Consider the following 18,089-nt stretch of genomic DNA (forward strand, 5'->3'; position numbering starts at 1 on the left):
GGCCTAAGTATGTCTAACCCCTCAGCATTAGTGTTTCTGCAGTGTAGGAAGAAGATGAGGCACCATTCCGGGAGAGTAGGCCTAAGTATGTCTAGCTCCTGAGCATTAGTGTTTCTGCAGTGTAGGAGGAAGATGAGGCACAATTCCGGGAGAGTAGGCCTAAGTGTGTCTAACCCCTGAGCATTAGTGTTTCTCCAGTGTAGGAAGATGAGGCACCATTCCGGGAGAGTAGCTTAAGTATGTCTAACCCCTGAGCATTGGTGTTTCTGCAGTGTAGGAGGAAGATGAGGCACCATTCCGGGAGAGTAGGCCTAAGTATGTCTAACCCCTGAGCATTAGTGTTTTTGCAGTGTAGGAGGAAGATGTGGCACAATTCCCGGAGAGTAGGCCTAAGTATGTCTAACCCCTGAGCATTAGTGTTTCTGCAGTGTAGGAAGATGAGGCACCATCCCGGGAGAGTAGGCCTAAGTATGTCTAACCCCTGAGCATTAGTGTTTCAGCAGTGTAGGAAGATGAGGCACCATTCCGGGAGAGTAGGCCTAAGTATGTCTAACCCCTGAGCATTAGTATTTCTGCAGTGTAGGAAGATGAGGCACCATTCCGGGAGACTAGGCCTCAGTATGTCTAACTCCTGAGCATAGTGTTTCTGCAGTGTATGAAGAAGATGAGGCACCATTCCGGGAGAGTAGGCCTAAGTATGTCTAACCCCAGAGCATTAGTATTTCTGCAGTGTAGGAGGAAGATGAGGCACCATTCCGGGAGAGTAGGCCTAAGTATGTCTAACCCCTCAGCATTAGTGTTTCTGCATTGTAGGAAGAAGATGAGGCACCATTCCGGGAGAGTAGGCCTAAGTATGTCTAACTCCTGAGCATTAGTGTTTCTGCAGTGTAGGAGGAAGATGAGGCACAATTCCGGGAGAGTAGGCCTAAGTATGTCTAACCCCTGAGCATTAGTGTTTCTCCAGTGTAGGAAGATGAGGCACCAATCCGGGAGAGTAGCTTAAGTATGTCTAACCCCTGAGCATTGGTGTTTCTGTAGTGTAGGAGGAAGATGAGGCACCATTCCGGGAGAGTAGGCCTAAGTATGTCTAACCCCTGAGCATTAGTGTTTCTGTAGTGTAGGAGGAAGATGAGGCACCATTCCGGGAGAGTAGCTTAAGTATGTCTAACCCCTGAGCATTGGTGTTTCTCTAGTGTAGGAGGAAGATGAGGCACCAATCCGGGAGGGTAGGCCTAAGTATGTCTAACCCCTGAGCATTGGTGTTTCTCTAGTGTAGGAGGAAGATGAGGCACCATTCCGGAAGAGTAGGCCTAAGTATGTCTAACCCCTGAGCATTGGTGTTTCTGCAGTGTAGGGAGAAGATGAGGCACCATTCCGGGAGAGTAGGCCTCAGTATGTCTAACCCCTGAGCATTAGTGTTTCTGCAGTGTAGGAAGAAGATGAGGCACCATTCCGGGAGAGTAAGCCTAAGTATGTCTAACCCCTGAGCATTGGTGTTTCTGCAGTGTAGGAAGAAGATGAGGCACCATTCTGGGAGAGTAGGCCTAAGTATGTCTAACCCCTGAGCATTAGTGTTTCTGCAGTGGAGGAAGAAGATGTAGCACCATTCCGGGAGAGTAGGCCTCAGTATGTCTAACCCCTGAGCATTAGTGTTTCTGCAGTGTAGGAAGAAGATGAGGCACCATTCCGGGAGAGTAAGCCTAAGTATGTCTAACCCCTGAGCATTAGTGATTCTGCAGTGTAGGAAAATGAGGCACCATTCCGGGAGAGTAGGCCTCAGTATGTCTAACCCCTGAGCATTGGTGTTTCAGCAGTGTAGGAAGAAGATGAGGCACCATTCCGGGAGAGTAGGCCTAAGTATGTCTAACCCCTGAGCATTGGTGTTTATGCAGTGTAGGAGGAAGATGAGGCACCATTCCGGGAGAGTAGGCCTAAGTATGTCTAACCCCTGAGCATTGGTGTTTCTGCAGTGTAGGAGGAAGATGAGGCACCATTCCGGGAGAGTAGGCCTAAGTATGTCTAACCCCTGAGCATTGGTGTTTCTGCAGTGTAGGAGGAAGATGAGGCACCATTCCGGGAGAGTGGGCTTCAGTATGTCTAAGCCCTGAGCTTTAGTGTTTCTGCAGTGCAGGAGGAAGATGAGGCACCATTCCGGGAGAGTAGGCTTAAGTATGTCTAACCCCTGAGCATTGGTGTTTCTGCAGTGTAGGAGGAAGATGAGGCACCATTCCGGGAGAGTAGGCCTAAGTATGTCTAACCCCTGAGCATTAGTGTTTCTGCAGTGTAGGAGGAAGATGTGGCACAATTCCCGGAGAGTAGGCCTAAGTATGTCTAACCCCTGAGCATTAGTGTTTCTGCAGTGTAGGAAGATGAGGCACCATCCCGGGAGAGTAGGCCTAAGTATATCTAACCCCTGAGCATTAGTGTTTCTGCAGTGTAGGAAGATGAGGCACCATTCCGGGAGAGTAGGCCTAAGTATGTCTAACCCCTGAGCATTAGTATTTCTGCAGTGTAGGAAGATGAGGCACCATTCCGGGAGACTAGGCCTCAGTATGTCTAACTCCTGAGCATAGTGTTTCTGCAGTGTATGAAGAAGATGAGGCACCATTCCGGGAGAGTAGGCCTAAGTATGTCTAACCCCAGAGCATTAGTATTTCTGCAGTGTAGGAGGAAGATGAGGCACCATTCCGGGAGAGTAGGCCTAAGTGTGTCTAACCCCTCAGCATTAGTGTTTCTGCAGTGTAGGAAGAAGATGAGGCACCATTCCGGGAGAGTAGGCCTAAGTATGTCTAACTCCTGAGCATTAGTGTTTCTGCAGTGTAGGAGGAAGATGAGGCACAATTCCTGGAGAGTAGGCCTAAGTATGTCTAACCCCTGAGCATTAGTGTTTCTCCAGTGTAGGAAGATGAGGCACCATTCCGGGAGAGTAGCTTAAGTATGTCTAACCCCTGAGCATTGGTGTTTCTGCAGTGTAGGAGGAAGATGAGGCACCATTCCGGGAGAGTAGCCTAAGTATGTCTAACCCCTGAGCATTAGTGTTTCTGCAGTGTAGGAGGAAGATGTAGCACAATTCCCGGAGAGTAGGCCTAAGTATGTCTAACCCCTGAGCATTAGTGTTTCTGCAGTGTAGGAAGATAAGGCACCATCCCGGGAGAGTAGGCCTAAGTATGTCTAACCCCTGAGCATTAGTGTTTCTGCAGTGTAGGAAGATGAGGCACCATTCCGGGAGAGTAGGCCTAAGTATGTCTAACCCCTGAGCATTAGTATTTCTGCAGTGTAGGAAGATGAGGCACCATTCCGGGAGACTAGGCCTCAGTATGTCTAACTCCTGAGCATAGTGTTTCTGCAGTGTATGAAGAAGATGTAGCACCATTCCGGGAGAGTAGGCCTCAGTATGTCTAACCCCTGAGCATTAGTGTTTCTGCAGTGTAGGAAGAAGATGAGGCACCATTCCGGGAGAGTAAGCCTAAGTATGTCTAACCCCTGAGCATTAGTGATTCTGCAGTGTAGGAAAATGAGGCACCATTCCGGGAGAGTAGGCCTCAGTATGTCTAACCCCTGAGCATTGGTGTTTCAGCAGTGTAGGAAGAAGATAAGGCACCATTCCGGGAGAGTAGGCCTAAGTATGTCTAACCCCTGAGCATTGGTGTTTCTGCAGTGTAGGAGGAAGATGAGGCACCATTCCGGGAGAGTAGGCCTAAGTATGTCTAACCCCTGAGCATTGGTGTTTCTGCAGTGTAGGAGGAAGATGAGGCACCATTCCGGGAGAGTAGGCCTAAGTATGTCTAACCCTTGAGCATTGGTGTTTCTGCAGTGTAGGAGGAAGATGAGGCACCATTCCGGGAGAGTGGGCTTCAGTATGTCTAACCCCTGAGCTTTAGTGTTTCTGCAGTGCAGGAGGAAGATGAGGCACCATTCCGGGAGAGTAGGCTTAAGTATGTCTAACCCCTGAGCATTGGTGTTTCTGCAGTGTAGGAGGAAGATGAGGCACCATTCCGGGAGAGTAGGCCTAAGTATGTCTAACCCCTGAGCATTAGTGTTTCTGCAGTGTAGGAGGAAGATGTGGCACAATTCCCGGAGAGTAGGCCTAAGTATGTCTAACCCCTGAGCATTAGTGTTTCTGCAGTGTAGGAAGATGAGGCACCATCCCGGGAGAGTAGGCCTAAGTATATCTAACCCCTGAGCATTAGTGTTTCTGCCATGTAGGAAGATGAGGCACCATTCCGGGAGAGTAGGCCTAAGTATGTCTAACCCCTGAGCATTAGTATTTCTGTAGTGTAGGAAGATGAGGCACCATTCCGGGAGACTAGGCCTCAGTATGTCTAACTCCTGAGCATAGTGTTTCTGCAGTGTATGAAGAAGATGAGGCACCATTCCGGGAGAGTAGGCCTAAATATGTCTAACCCCAGAGCATTAGTATTTCTGCAGTGTAGGAGGAAGATGAGGCACCATTCCGGGAGAGTAGGCCTAAGTGTGTCTAACCCCTCAGCATTAGTGTTTCTGCAGTGTAGGAAGAAGTTGAGGCACCATTCCGGGAGAGTAGGCCTAAGTATGTCTAACTCCTGAGCATTAGTGTTTCTGCAGTGTAGGAGGAAGATGAGGCACAATTCCGGGAGAGTAGGCCTAAGTATGTCTAACCCCTGAGCATTAGTGTTTCTCCAGTGTAGGAAGATGAGGCACCATTCCGGGAGAGTAGCTTAAGTATGTCTAACCCCTGAGCATTGGTGTTTCTGCAGTATAGGAGGAAGATGAGGCACCATTCCGGGAGAGTAGCCTAAGTATGTCTAACCCCTGAGCATTAGTGTTTCTGCAGTGTAGGAGGAAGATGTGGCACAATTCCCGGAGAGTAGGCCTAAGTATGTCTAACCCCTGAGCATTAGTGTTTCTGCAGTGTAGGAAGATAAGGCACCATCCCGGGAGAGTAGGCCTAAGTATGTCTAACCCCTGAGCATTAGTGTTTCTGCAGTGTAGGAAGATGAGGCACCATTCCGGGAGAGTAGGCCTAAGTATGTCTTACCCCTGAGCATTAGTATTTCTACAGTGCAGGAAGATGAGGCACCATTCCGGGAGACTAGGCCTCAGTATGTCTAACTCCTGAGCATAGTGTTTCTGCAGTGTATGAAGAAGATGAGGCACCATTCCGGGAGAGTAGGCCTAAGTATGTCTAACCCCAGAGCATTAGTATTTCTGCAGTGTAGGAGGAAGATGAGGCACCATTCCGGGAGAGTAGGCCTCAGTATGTCTAACCCCTCAGCATTAGTGTTTCTGCAGTGTAGGAAGAAGATGAGGCACCATTCCGGGAGAGTAGGCCTAAGTATGTCTAACTCCTGAGCATTAGTGTTTCTGCAGTGTAGGAGGAAGATGAGGCACAATTCCGGGAGAGTAGGCCTAAGTATGTCTAACCCCTGAGCATTAGTGTTTCTCCAGTGTAGGAAGATGAGGCACCATTCCGGGAGAGTAGCTTAAGTATGTCTAACCCCTGAGCATTGGTGTTTCTGCAGTGTAGGAGGAAGATGAGGCACCATTCCGGGAGAGTAGCCTAAGTATGTCTAACCCCTGAGCATTGGTGTTTCTGCAGTGTAGGAGGAAGATGAGGTACCATTCCGGGAGAGTATGCCTAAGTATGTCTAACCCCTGAGCATTAGTGTTTCTGCGGTGTAGGAGGAAGATGTGGCACAATTTCCGGAGAGTAGGCCTAAGTATGTCTAACCCCTGAGCATTAGTATTTCTGCAGTGTAGGAAGATGAGGCACCATTCCGGGAGACTAGGCCTCAGTATGTCTAACTCCTGAGCATAGTGTTTCTGCAGTGTATGAAGAAGATGAGGCACCATTCCGGGAGAGTAGGCCTAAGTATGTCTAACCCCAGAGCATTAGTATTTCTGCAGTGTAGGAGGAAGATGTGGCACAATTCCGGGAGTGTAGGCCTAAGTATGTCTAACTCCTGAGCATTAGTGTTTCTGCAGTGTAGGAGGAAGTTGAGGCACAATTCCGGGAGAGTAGGCCTAAGTATGTCTAACCCCTGAGCATTGGTGTTTCTGCAGTGTAGGAGGAAGATGAGGCACCATTCCGGGAGAGTAGGCCTAAGTATGTCTAACCCCTGAGCATTAGTGTTTCTGCAGTGTAGGAGGAAGATGTGGCACAATTCCCGGAGAGTAGGCCTAAGTATGTCTAACCCCTGAGCATTAGTGTTTCTGCAGTGTAGGAAGATGAGGCACCATCCCGGGAGAGTAGGCCTAAGTATATCTAACCCCTGAGCATTAGTGTTTCTGCAGTGTAGGAAGATGAGGCACCATTCCGGGAGAGTAGGCCTAAGTATGTCTAACCCCTGAGCATTAGTATTTCTGCAGTGCAGGAAGATGAGGCACCATTCCGGGAGACTAGGCCTCAGTATGTCTAACTCCTGAGCATAGTGTTTCTGCAGTGTATGAAGAAGATGAGGCACCATTCCGGGAGAGTAGGCCTAAGTATGTCTAACCCCAGAGCATTAGTATTTCTGCAGTGTAGGAGGAAGATGAGGCACCATTCCGGGAGAGTAGGCCTAAGTGTGTCTAACCCCTCAGCATTAGTGTTTCTGCAGTGTAGGAAGAAGATGAGGCACCATTCCGGGAGAGTAGGCCTAAGTATGTCTAACTCCTGAGCATTAGTGTTTCTGCAGTGTAGGAGGAAGATGAGGCACAATTCCGGGAGAGTAGGCCTAAGTATGTCTAACCCCTGAGCATTAGTGTTTCTCCAGTGTAGGAAGATGAGGCACCATTCCGGGAGAGTAGCTTAAGTATGTCTAACCCCTGAGCATTGGTGTTTCTGCAGTATAGGAGGAAGATGAGGCACCATTCCGGGAGAGTAGCCTAAGTATGTCTAACCCCTGAGCATTAGTGTTTCTGCAGTGTAGGAGGAAGATGTGGCACAATTCCCGGAGAGTAGGCCTAAGTATGTCTAACCCCTGAGCATTAGTGTTTCTGCAGTGTAGGAAGATAAGGCACCATCCCGGGAGAGTAGGCCTAAGTATGTCTAACCCCTGAGCATTAGTGTTTCTGCAGTGTAGGAAGATGAGGCACCATTCCGGGAGAGTAGGCCTAAGTATGTCTAACCCCTGAGCATTAGTATTTCTGCAGTGCAGGAAGATGAGGCACCATTCCGGGAGACTAGGCCTCAGTATGTCTAACTCCTGAGCATAGTGTTTCTGCAGTGTATGAAGAAGATGAGGCACCATTCCGGGAGAGTAGGCCTAAGTATGTCTAACCCCAGAGCATTAGTATTTCTGCAGTGTAGGAGGAAGATGAGGCACCATTCCGGGAGAGTAGGCCTCAGTATGTCTAACCCCTCAGCATTAGTGTTTCTGCAGTGTAGGAAGAAGATGAGGCACCATTCCGGGAGAGTAGGCCTAAGTATGTCTAACTCCTGAGCATTAGTGTTTCTGCAGTGTAGGAGGAAGATGAGGCACAATTCCGGGAGAGTAGGCCTAAGTATGTCTAACCCCTGAGCATTAGTGTTTCTCCAGTGTAGGAAGATGAGGCACCATTCCGGGAGAGTAGCTTAAGTATGTCTAACCCCTGAGCATTGGTGTTTCTGCAGTGTAGGAGGAAGATGAGGCACCATTCCGGGAGAGTAGCCTAAGTATGTCTAACCCCTGAGCATTGGTGTTTCTGCAGTGTAGGAGGAAGATGAGGTACCATTCCGGGAGAGTATGCCTAAGTATGTCTAACCCCTGAGCATTAGTGTTTCTGCGGTGTAGGAGGAAGATGTGGCACAATTTCCGGAGAGTAGGCCTAAGTATGTCTAACCCCTGAGCATTAGTATTTCTGCAGTGTAGGAAGATAAGGCACCATTCCGGGAGACTAGGCCTCAGTATGTCTAACTCCTGAGCATAGTGTTTCTGCAGTGTATGAAGAAGATGAGGCACCATTCCGGGAGAGTAGGCCTAAGTATGTCTAACCCCAGAGCATTAGTATTTCTGCAGTGTAGGAGGAAGATGTGGCACAATTCCGGGAGTGTAGGCCTAAGTATGTCTAACTCCTGAGCATTAGTGTTTCTGCAGTGTAGGAGGAAGTTGAGGCACAATTCCGGGAGAGTAGGCCTAAGTATGTCTAACCCCTGAGCTTTAGTGTTTCTGCAGTGTAGGAAGATGAGTCACCATTCCAGGAGAGTAGCCTAAGTATGTCTAAATCCTGAGCATTAGTGTTTCTGCAGTGTAGGAGGAAGATGAGGCACAATTCTGGGAGAGTAGGCCTAAGTATGTCTAACCCCTGAGCATTAGTGTTTCTGCAGTGTAGGAAGATGAGTCACCATTCCGGGAGAGTAGCCTAAGTATGTCTAACTCCTGAGCATTAGTGTTTCTCCAGTGTAGGAGGAAGATGAGGCAACATTCCGGGAGAGTAGGCCGAAGTATGTCTAACCCCTGAGCATTAGTGTTTCTGCACTGTAGGAAGAAGATGAGGCACCATTCCGGGAGAGTACGCCACAGTATGTCTAACCCCTGAGCATTAGTGTTTCTGCAGTGTAGGAAGAAAATGAGGCACCATTCCGGGAGAGTAGCCTAAGTATGTCTAACTCCTGAGCATTAGTGTTTCTGCAATGTAGGAGGAAAATGAGGCACAATTCCGGGAGAGTAGGCCTCAGTATGTCTAACCTCTGTGCATTGGTGTTTCTGCAGTGTAGGAAGAAGATGAGGCACCATTCCGGGAGAGTAGGCCTCAGTATGTCTAACCCCTGAGCATTAGTGTTTCTGCAGTGTAGGAGGAAGATGAGGCACCATTCCGGGAGAGTGGGCCTCAGTATGTCTAACCCCTGAGCATTGGTGTTTCTGCAGTGTAGGAGGAAGATGAGGCACAATTCCGGGAGAGTAGGCCTAAGTATGTCTAACCCCTGAGCATTGGTGTTTCTGCAGTGTAAGAAGAAGATGAGGCACCATTCCGGGAGAGTAGGCCTAAGTATGTCTAACTCCTGAGCATTAGTGTTTCTGCAGTGTAGGAGGAAGATGAGGCACAATTCCGGGAGAGTAGGCCTAAATATGTCTAACCCCTGAGCATTAGTGTTTCTGCAATGTAGGAAGAAGATAAGGCACCATTCCGGAAGAGTAGGCCTCAGTATGTCTAACCCCTGAGCATTGGTGTTTCTGCAGTGTAGGAAGATGAGGCACCATTCCGGGAGAGTAGGCCTCAGTATGTCTAACCCCTGAGCAATAGTGTTTCTCCAGTGTAGGAAGATGAGGCACCATTCCGGGAGAGTAGCCTCAGTATGTCTAACTCCTGAGCATTAGTGTTTCTCCAGTGTAGGAAGATGAGGCACCATTCCGGGAGAGTAGGCCTAAGTATGTCTAACCCCTGAGCATTAGTGTTTCTGTAGTGTAGGAGGAAGATGAGGCACCATTCCGGGAGAGTAGGCCTCAGTATGTCTAACTCCTGAGCATTGGTGTTTCTGTAGTGTAGGAGGAAGATGAGGCACCATTCCGGGAGAGTAGGCCTAAGTATGTCTAACCCCTGAGCATTAGTGTTTCTCTAGTGTAGGAAGATGAGGCACCATTCCGAGAGAGTAGGCCTAAGTATGTCTAACCCCTGAGAATTAGTGTTTCTGTAGTGTAGGAGGAAGATGAGGCACCATTCCGGGAGAGTAGGCCTAAGTATGTCTAACCCCTGAGCATTAGTGTTTCTGTAGTGAAGGAGGAAGATGAGGCACCATTCCGGGAGAGTAGCCTAAGTATGTATAACCCCTGAGCATTGGTGTTTCTGTAGTGTAGGAGGAAGATGAGGCACCAATCCGGGAGGGTAGGCCTAAGTATGTCTAACCCCTGAGCATTAGTGTTTCTCCAGTGTAGGAAGATGAGGCACCATTCCGGGAGAGTAGGTCTAAGTATGTCTAACCCCTGAGAATTAGTGTTTCTGTAGTGTAGGAGGAAGATGAGGCACCATTCCGGGAGAGTACGCCTCAGTATGTCTAACCCCTGAGTATTAGTGTTTCTGTAGTGTAGGAGGAAGATGAGGCACCATTCCGGGAGAGTAGGCCTAAGTATGTCTAACCCCTGAGCATTGGTGTTTCTGCAGTGTAGGAAGATGAGGCACCATTCCGGGAGACTAGGCCTAAGTATGTCTAACCCCTGAGCATTAGTATTTCTGCAGTGTAGGAGGAAGATGAGGCACCATTCCGGGAGAGTGGGCCTCAGTATGTCTAACCCCTGAGCATTGGTGTTTCTGCAGTGTAGGAGGAAGATGAGGCACAATTCCGGGAGAGTAGGCCTAAGTTTGTCTAACCCCTGAGCATTAGTGTTTCTGCAGTGTAGGAGGAAGATGAGGCACCATTCCGGGAGAGTGGGCCTCAGTATGTCTAACCCCTGAGCATTGGTGTTTCTGCAGTGTAGGAGGAAGATGAGGCACAATTCCGGGAGAGTAGGCATAAGTATGTCTAACCCCTGAGCATTGGTGTTTCTGCAGTGTAAGAAGAAGATGAGGCACCATTCCGGGAGAGTAGGCCTAAGTATGTCTAACTCCTGAGCATTAGTGTTTCTGCAGTGTAGGAGGAAGATGAGGCACAATTCCGGGAGAGTAGGCCTAAATATGTCTATCCCCTGAGCATTAGTGTTTCTGCAGTGTAGGAAGAAGATGAGGCACCATTCCGGGAGAGTAGGCCTCAGTATGTCTAACCCCTGAGCATTGGTGTTTCTGCAGTGTAGGAAGATGAGGCACCATTCCGGGAGAGTAGGCCTCAGTATGTCTAACCCCTGAGCAATAGTGTTTCTCCAGTGTAGGAAGATGAGGCACCATTCCGGGAGAGTAGCCTAAGTATGTCTAACCCCTGAGCATTAGTGTTTCTCCAGTGTAGGAAGATGAGGCACCATTCCGGGAGAGTAGGCCTAAGTATGTCTAACCCCTGAGCATTAGTGTTTCTGTAGTGTAGGAGGAAGATGAGGCATAATTCCGGGAGAGTAGGCCTCAGTATGTCTAACCCCTGAGCATTGGTGTTTCTGTAGTGTAGGAAGATGAGGCACCATTCCGGGAGAGTAGGCCTCAGTATGTCTAACCCCTGAGCATTGGTGTTTCTGTAGTGTAGGAGGAAGATGAGGCACCATTCCGGGAGAGTAGGCCTAAGTATGTCTAACCCCTGAGCATTGGTGTTTCTGCAGTGTAGGAAGATGAGGCACCATTCCGGGAGACTAGGCCTAAGTATGTCTAACCCCTGAGCATTAGTATTTCTGCAGTGTAGGAGGAAGATGTGGCACCATTCCGGGAGAGTAGGCCTAAGTATGTCTAACCCCTGAGCATTAGTGTTTCTCCAGTGTAGGAAGATGAGGCACCATTCCGGGAGAGTAGGCCTAAGTATGTCTAACCCCTGAGAATTAGTGTTTCTGTAGTGTAGGAGGAAGATGAGGCACCATTCCGGGAGAGTAGACCTCAGTATGTCTAACCCCTGAGCATTAGTGTTTCTGTAGTGTAGGAGGAAGATGAGGCACCATTCCGGGAGAGTAGGCCTAAGTATGTCTAACCCCTGAGCATTGGTGTTTCTGTAGTGCAGGAGGAAGATGAGGCACCATTCCGGGAGAGTAGGCCTCAGTATGTCTAACCCCTGAGTATTAGTGTTTCTGTAGTGTAGGAGGAAGATGAGGCACCATTTGGCTGCCTGTTGCCAGGATTTTCATGCATTGGAATAAAAGTTGCACTGTGTCACCTGGCACAATAACGCTGCTATGTATGGGTATCCATCTCCGTGTTAGGCCTATCTGTGTCATTATTGGTTCTCTTCCCTCGCAATTATTTCTCAGTCTTTCAATTTTTATGCTCTTTGTAGTAAGAATTCCTCTTTCAGTGGACTTGAAAAATCCAGGAGAGCTGCTGAATCACACCACAAACTTCTACCTCACACCCGAAGACGGGATAAATGTGGGAGTCTGGTGAGTGGGGCTGTCTGGAATTGCAGTAAATATAATGAATACATCATGTACTAAAGTTACCTGCATATTGGAACTGTAGGGTTAGATTCAGAGGGCGGGATGCACTAAACTATAAAATGCAGCAAAACCCCTGAAAATGCAGCTATCCAGGGTTTGTCTGCATTCCCCATATGTACTAAGCACCGGAATGCATCACTTCCTCCCGATGGGTAACGCTATCTTCAGATGGCTTTACCCAATCGGATCCCTCCTGGCTCCCCCACCCGCGAGGCTCGCGTCCTTCTGCGCATACGCAAAAGGACACCAGAGGGACTTCTGGGTGTTAAACTCGGAAGTCGCTCTATCCGAGGCTATCGCAAAGGACAGGTCTTATCGGGAGAGCTTCCCTTTGCGATCTTAATCGCATTTCTAAGTACATACCGGGGCAATTAACCCAATAAGAGGCGTGGTGTACCACATCACAGATGCGATGCTTAGTACATCCCGCCCTAAGGGGCATATTCCTCAATATTCCTGTAAAGCCTCAGGACAATGACGCATCCATCTTGCTGCGAATATTACTGGAGCAATTCTGTATTAAAGTGTGTAAGGGGACAAAAAGGGGAAAGAGGGGATATCCTAAGCACTGGTTGGACTACTTTTAAAGTTGGATGTAGTAGGTATTTTCCAAAGTAAATATTATAACTGGATCCAATCCAAATGGAGTCTCTGTATCAGCCAATAGAAATCTGACTTTGGTAATAGGCAAGTAAGTATGCCCTATGAGAGGACTTCTAGGTCAGGCCAATGAGGGAGTTATAAAGTGATAGGCATATATAAGAGCCAATTGAATTTTTCCTCAAATACTTGCCTATTACCAAAGTCAGATTTCTATTGGCCGATGCCGGTTTATAACCGGAACTCACGTCACCCTCTGCAGGCCACCCACTGAGAAAGCCTCCCGGAGAAACCCGTGTCTTTGTGAAACTATCCCTCCAGTATATATTTTCGCCACTTTATTTGACCATAGTGTCTTTATTCGTGTGTCTGACCCACTATTCTGGGTAATTGAATATGGACACATAGTTGTCCTTACCTATTTTTCTTCTTTCAGGCACCCATTTCTGGGCCTATTGTGACCCGTACTCTATGTTATGGTTTGTTCGTCCGTTTTGTTGTATGTATACTGATATCTATTTCCTGGATATCATTATTTTATTGATTTAAGAATAAAAGTTATATTTTACAGTATTACTTTAGGAGGTTGAGTGCACCACAAAAGAGAGTATTCTTTCTTCCTTTTTTCTTCTTTGCAATTCTGCATTACTCAGAAAAGCAGCTGCCCTCTCGATCCCTACCACCGCTGCGATCCCTACCACTGCTGCGATTCCTACCACTGCTGATTCCGCCGCTGATCACTAGCGGCAGAATATTACACTGCCACGTCTGGCATTTCTATATGCCTGTGTGAGTCAGGCCCGTAACTAGGGGTGAGCGACTGGTGTGGAAACACAGAGGGCACGGCTCTTTGGGCAGCACCTTCACCACCCCAAGGCCCCTGCTTCTGGCTGCGGCTATGCTGCCTGCAGCGTCCTTTGGATGCTATAGTTACAGCTGCCCGGATTGACTTGGGGTGTGGTGTAAGAGATAGACAGTAATTAGTTAGACAATGTCTAAATCAGGGGTCTTCAAACTTGGCCCTCCAGCTGCTGTGGAACTACACATCCCAGCATGCACTGCCACCTTTTTGATATAACAGCATGCTAAAACTATGTGCAGTGCATGCTGGGATGTGTAGTTCCACAGCATCTGGAGGGCCAAGTTTGAAGACCCCTGGTCTAGATAGACACCAGATGTTAGACAGCCAATAGTTAGACAGGGGAAAAAGTTAGACACAAACAAAAGTCTGTCTATCTATAGTCCGGAACAGAGTGTCTTGAACACTCTCCAGGCACTACACTAGTTCCGGGTGCTGTCAGGCCTGCCCCCTTATGTGCGATGTCATGACATCACGCGCAAAGGGGCCGGGGTTGGCACAGGGCGCTCGGAGCCCGTGTTATGGCTCTGGTGTGAGTATATAATAAAATATGTTCTTTTGTAGGCACATTTTAACACATGAATAGCAATCGCCTGATATCACCTGGATGTCACGTAGCCGAGCTGCTTTTTGTTTTGGTTTATTGTGGAAACCAATACTTGTATTATATTATTATATAATTATAATATTATATTATTATACATTATAAATAGGGTTAGGTCATTTTTAAAATTTCTATGCACTGAACTGATTTTGCAGACAGCGTCCCTAATGATGCGTCTTATTGAGGAGGGGGGGGGGCTTGGCATGATGAACAGGCAGAGGCGTTTATTAATCATACACTTGTGGTCCTTTTAGGCATACGGTGCCTGCCAGCAGGGGGGAAGAGGCGAAGGGGAAGGACGAACGATGGTTTGAAAAGACCCTCTCAGATGACAATCCAATTATAATCTATCTCCATGGTAATGGGGGAACCAGGTGATTACAGACTCCTCCATCATAACTGGAATCCGGTCTCATTTTATCTCATGTATTTCATACGCAGAGACAAAATCTGTGCAAACTGGACTAAGATTTGTGACCTGCACTCGTCATCCAAACTTACAGTGGGGGCAGTCAATCTATATATGTAAAGGGCTAGCGCTGCTCCTCACCTCTATGGCGGAAATTCAATTGTGATGCACACCGACGGCCACTAGATGGCCCCCGACAGGGACAGGGCAGTTGAATTGTTACTCCGTTTGGGCGCACACAGCCGCCGGCACTGACATTTCTACTCCCAGCCCCTCGAGCTGGTGAGCAGAATGACCGAAAAGTGACCTGTTTGAGCGCTCAAATTGCACTTTTCGCGGGATCGACAATGTCCCGTTATTTTGATGTGGTGCTAACTAGTCAGCCAATAATACGCATAAAAATGCCACCTATCAATTCACTGGGAGCTACTTCTTACTGTTTCCATGTATGTTATTTATGTCAACGGAATCTGTGGCAACATACATGATGATGAACTAATGACATCACTGAGGCAGGACACACTGCTGACTATTCAATGTATAAAGGAGGCAAAGATGGTCGGCAGGCTCCACCTTCTTAATAAATAATAAACTGTGTTGGAGGAATCAGTCCCCAAAAAATATAGTAAAAAATCTGTTATTTCCAGAGATAACCAGAAGACAGTTCACAAATCATGCAAAACATTGCTAGTGTTAATGGATAAATGTGTATAAAATTAATTTAAATGTGACTAAAAAAGAATAGTCATAAACCACCGTTGAAAAAGCATAACAAAATATTTAATATTAAAAATCTAGTAACGGTACAGTTACAATTGTATTAAAATTACAATGCTAAATAAACTCGGATCAGTTCTTACATACAGTCCTGCCAAGGGGAGTCTCCACAGGACAGTCTTGTAATATGCTATCAACATCCACCGAAGCCTTGTGACACAGCGCCAGGGAAGAGTAGATAATGAGGATTCAGCAAGGCGACTGCCAAATAGACCCCCCAGCTTATTGTCATTCAGATCCATCTAGAGACAGAGTGAAGATGTCCAGCTGATTTTTGTAACAGTAGAGTAACTTCATTCATTAATTGTAGTTACCTAGGAATGCCCACCCTTTATCCAAAGCACCTCCCTTCACCGAACTTCTTCCACTGGCCATTGGAAACGTCTGGTTCTCTTCAGACTGGGGGGAAATTTAATAGTGAATCCAGGTACCCAGAACTAACACAGGGCATTTTGCACTGTGACTTTGCCTATTTGTGCTTGTCGAGTGCAGATACCTTTTAGAGTGGTTATGGCTGGCCAAGACCAAAAGAATCACCCTCATAAGGGGGTCCATGCATTCGGGCAATGGAAGTGACTGGTCATATTCCAATGTAGCATGCCCATGGTCTTTTGTCTCGTGCCTAGCTCAGTTTGAACCATTGACTCGTCCAAAACGATTTGTTCAACAGAACTGAAGTAATAGGGTCCTTGGCGCCTTCTCTCCTAGAATCATTGTGTTAAATAGGAATGGGAGTCCATGCAGCTAATTGGGCTGCAACCATGAATATTCCCTTCCTCGCCTGGGGGTGCCTGTGGGTCCACCTGACCAAGGTGCCATGGTCTAGGGTACAGCTGTGACTGTCCCTAGGTCTATGCTCTGAGATGCCAAAGAATTGTAGTTAATAATAAATATAAGCCAAGTTTTGTGCCCCCCATCCTATTACAGGCACTGGTAAAAGAAATATGTTTTTCAGGAGTAACGGGATATAGACAGGGAGAGGCAGGACCCCATCTTCCTCTAGCAGCCTGTTTCCTGGGGGTGCAGCCTACGCACCGCCCGTGCCCCATGAGTGCAGAGGGAGAGATAATGCTCTTATCCACTAGAATAGAAGTGATGTGACCCTTTCTGTGTGTTATATCACCCAGGACCGGGATCATCCTTCACATGTAGATATATTGCACCTGCGTTACAGGATCCTCTGTATTGCAGTAAATTATAATTTTCATTGCAATGAAGATCTCACATTATTGTCAAACTTCATCTTCCAGGGCTGTGGATCACAGAGTGCAACTAATGAAGGTGACTGCCGCCAATTGTGATTGGTCTTTGAAATACTTGTGTCAATATAATGCGAAAAACAAAGATGGCTGACATGGTGCCTGTTATAACCCATATGCTTACTTGGATAAATCTGAGCACGTGTGATCTCTATTCATTTGTGTGTGTGTATATATATATATATATATATATAAATATATATATATATAATACATACATACTCTCTGCTTTTTCTTACATGTCTACATCTTTGGTTTAGCAGAGACATATATGGACTTATTTTCATCTCCATTACAGGTACTTAGCAGAGCCGGCTTCCATGTGCTGTCGCTGGATTACAGAGGTTGGTGACATAAAGCCCCACTTTGTGTCTCTGTGATGCTCTCCCCATGAGTTCAATATTCTGCAAATTAACATTTTTAAGGTTTTGCTGACTCCACCGGTGATCCAAGCGAGGAGGGGGTGACCCAGGATTCTGTGTACTTGTACGAGTGGGTGAAGGCTCGTAGCCATGGAAATCCGGTCTGTCTGTGGGGGCATTCCCTGGGTACGGGGTAAGTCCTCTCTATAGCATTACCTCTCAGCATGCGGAGACAAAACAGCCCCTTCCTTGATCTGCCCGAATATCAGACGCATAATACAAAACCACAGAGACGCGAAAACAAAGCTGTATTATTGGGGAAACGGCTCTGAGAATTCAGTATACAGGGGGAGATATATCAAACCTTCAAGAAAGATAAAGTGGAGAAGTTGCCCATAGCAACCAATTAGCGAACAACATTTTATAGACTGTGCTAGATAAGTGATAGCTAGCCTAGGGGGTATATTTACTAAAGTGAGAGTTTTTAGAAGTGGAGATGTTGCCCATAGCAACCAATCAGATTCTAGCTATTATCTTCTAGAAGGTGCTAGATAAATGTTAAGTAGAATCTGATTGGTTGCTATGGGCAACATCTCCACTTCTAAAAAATCTCACTTTAGCATACCTCCCAACATGACCCTCTCCAGGGGGGACACAATGCTCTGGTCCTGGACTTCCCTGGTAATTTATGATTGGTGGAGGCTCCAGTGGTGGGGCTGCAGCACAGTCCAAAATTCAAATAGGGGAGTCACACCAACGGCCAGTGAGTCCCAGCCAGTGATGTTGGCAGCGTATGAAATGACAGTTGGTGTGACTCCCCTATTTGAATTTTGAACTGCGCTGCAGCCCCACCTCTTACCAGGGAAGTCCAGGACCAGAGCATTGTATCCCTCCTGGAGAGGGTCATGTTGGGAGGTATGCTTTAGTAAATATACCCCATAGAATCTGTTTGGAAGCTATGGGCAACCTGTACACTTTATCTCTCTAGAAGATTTGATACATCTCCCCCATAGAGTCACATGTTCTTCTCTCCATTTTATATTGTAGTTACACACCAGCCAGACAGACTATGGGGGAGATTTATCAAAGCTTGGAGAGTGAAAGTGGTTAGAGATAAAGCACCAACCAATCAATTCCTAACTGTCATGTTACAGGCTGTGTTTGAAAAATTACAGGAGCTGAATGGTTGGTACTTTATCTCTCTCCATTTTATCTCTCTCCAAGCCTTAAAAAAAAATCTCCCCCTATATTCCGGCGTACACGGACTGTGTATATCTGACAAC

General features: G+C 47.2%; 1 protein-coding gene across 1 annotated transcript in view; it reads left to right on the forward strand.

Annotated features, from left to right (window-relative positions):
* The window catches only part of ABHD12B (abhydrolase domain containing 12B), a 42,656-nt gene that overhangs the window by 16,750 nt on the left and 7,817 nt on the right, over nucleotides 1-18,089 (forward strand). Inside the window, exons 3-7 of the mRNA XM_088444133.1 lie at nucleotides 11,777-11,879; nucleotides 14,254-14,373; nucleotides 16,436-16,466; nucleotides 16,743-16,788; nucleotides 16,870-16,999. Coding sequence (XP_088300259.1) covers nucleotides 11,777-11,879; nucleotides 14,254-14,373; nucleotides 16,436-16,466; nucleotides 16,743-16,788; nucleotides 16,870-16,999 — 430 coding nt within the window. The remainder of the gene's footprint in view (nucleotides 1-11,776; nucleotides 11,880-14,253; nucleotides 14,374-16,435; nucleotides 16,467-16,742; nucleotides 16,789-16,869; nucleotides 17,000-18,089) is intronic.

This window comes from Taudactylus pleione, unplaced genomic scaffold (assembly GCF_031769625.1).
Source record: "Taudactylus pleione unplaced genomic scaffold, aTauple2 ptg000350l, whole genome shotgun sequence".
Lineage (NCBI taxonomy): Eukaryota > Metazoa > Chordata > Amphibia > Anura > Myobatrachidae > Taudactylus > Taudactylus pleione.